At 61.6% G+C, this 614-nt stretch overlaps 1 protein-coding gene across 1 annotated transcript in view; it reads left to right on the plus strand.

The window, feature by feature from the left end:
* The window catches only part of LOC106728123 (DNA dC->dU-editing enzyme APOBEC-3G-like), a gene marked incomplete at its 3' end in the record, with an annotated part of 3,992 nt that overhangs the window by 724 nt on the left and 2,654 nt on the right, over positions 1-614 (plus strand). The window contains exon 2 of the mRNA XM_014549193.1: positions 370-511. Coding sequence (XP_014404679.1) covers positions 370-511 — 142 coding nt within the window. The remainder of the gene's footprint in view (positions 1-369; positions 512-614) is intronic.

The raw sequence follows: 614 nt of genomic DNA on the forward strand, positions 1-614 counted from the left end.
CCGATGGGGCCACCCTTTCCCCTGATGCACCATGTGGCTCAGGTTAACCCAGAAGAGCAGAGGAAACAGCGCCACTGGGCTGCACCTGGCAGGGCTGGGTCAGCGGGAGGAGGGCAGGATGGTGATGCCAGGAGAGGCCACGTCAGAGCTCTGAGCCCCTGCACTGCTCCCGGAGGGATCTTGACTAAAGGACTGGACTGACTCCCCAGGAGCCCCAGAAGGGGTCTGTGGGAGGTTAGGTGGCCCCAGCTAAGTGAGTTGATGCCCATCCTCTGTGGGTCTAGCTGGGATGTGGGTGCAGAGGGCAGGAGAACGGGGTGATCCCCAGAGGAGCCCCATGCCTTGGGTTCCTCCTGCCTGTGCCCACAGACCCCTGATGGATGTAACCACTTTCAAGGACAACTTCGGTCACAACTGGGAGAAAAAAACATACCTGTGGTACGAGATGGAGGTCCCGGAGGGTGACGCCTGGGTCCCAGTGGAGGAGCTCCAGGGCTTCCTGCGCAACCAGGTGAGTGAGCACAGCAGGCAGGGCCCCCTGGATATTCAGGGAGAAGGTTCCATGCCCGTGGGGTGTCCTCTGAGCAATGTCCCTTGGCCCCCAGCTGCTGTGG

The sequence above is a fragment of the Myotis brandtii genome, unplaced genomic scaffold (genome assembly GCF_000412655.1).
Source record: "Myotis brandtii unplaced genomic scaffold, ASM41265v1 scaffold5376, whole genome shotgun sequence".
Classification (NCBI taxonomy): domain Eukaryota; kingdom Metazoa; phylum Chordata; class Mammalia; order Chiroptera; family Vespertilionidae; genus Myotis; species Myotis brandtii.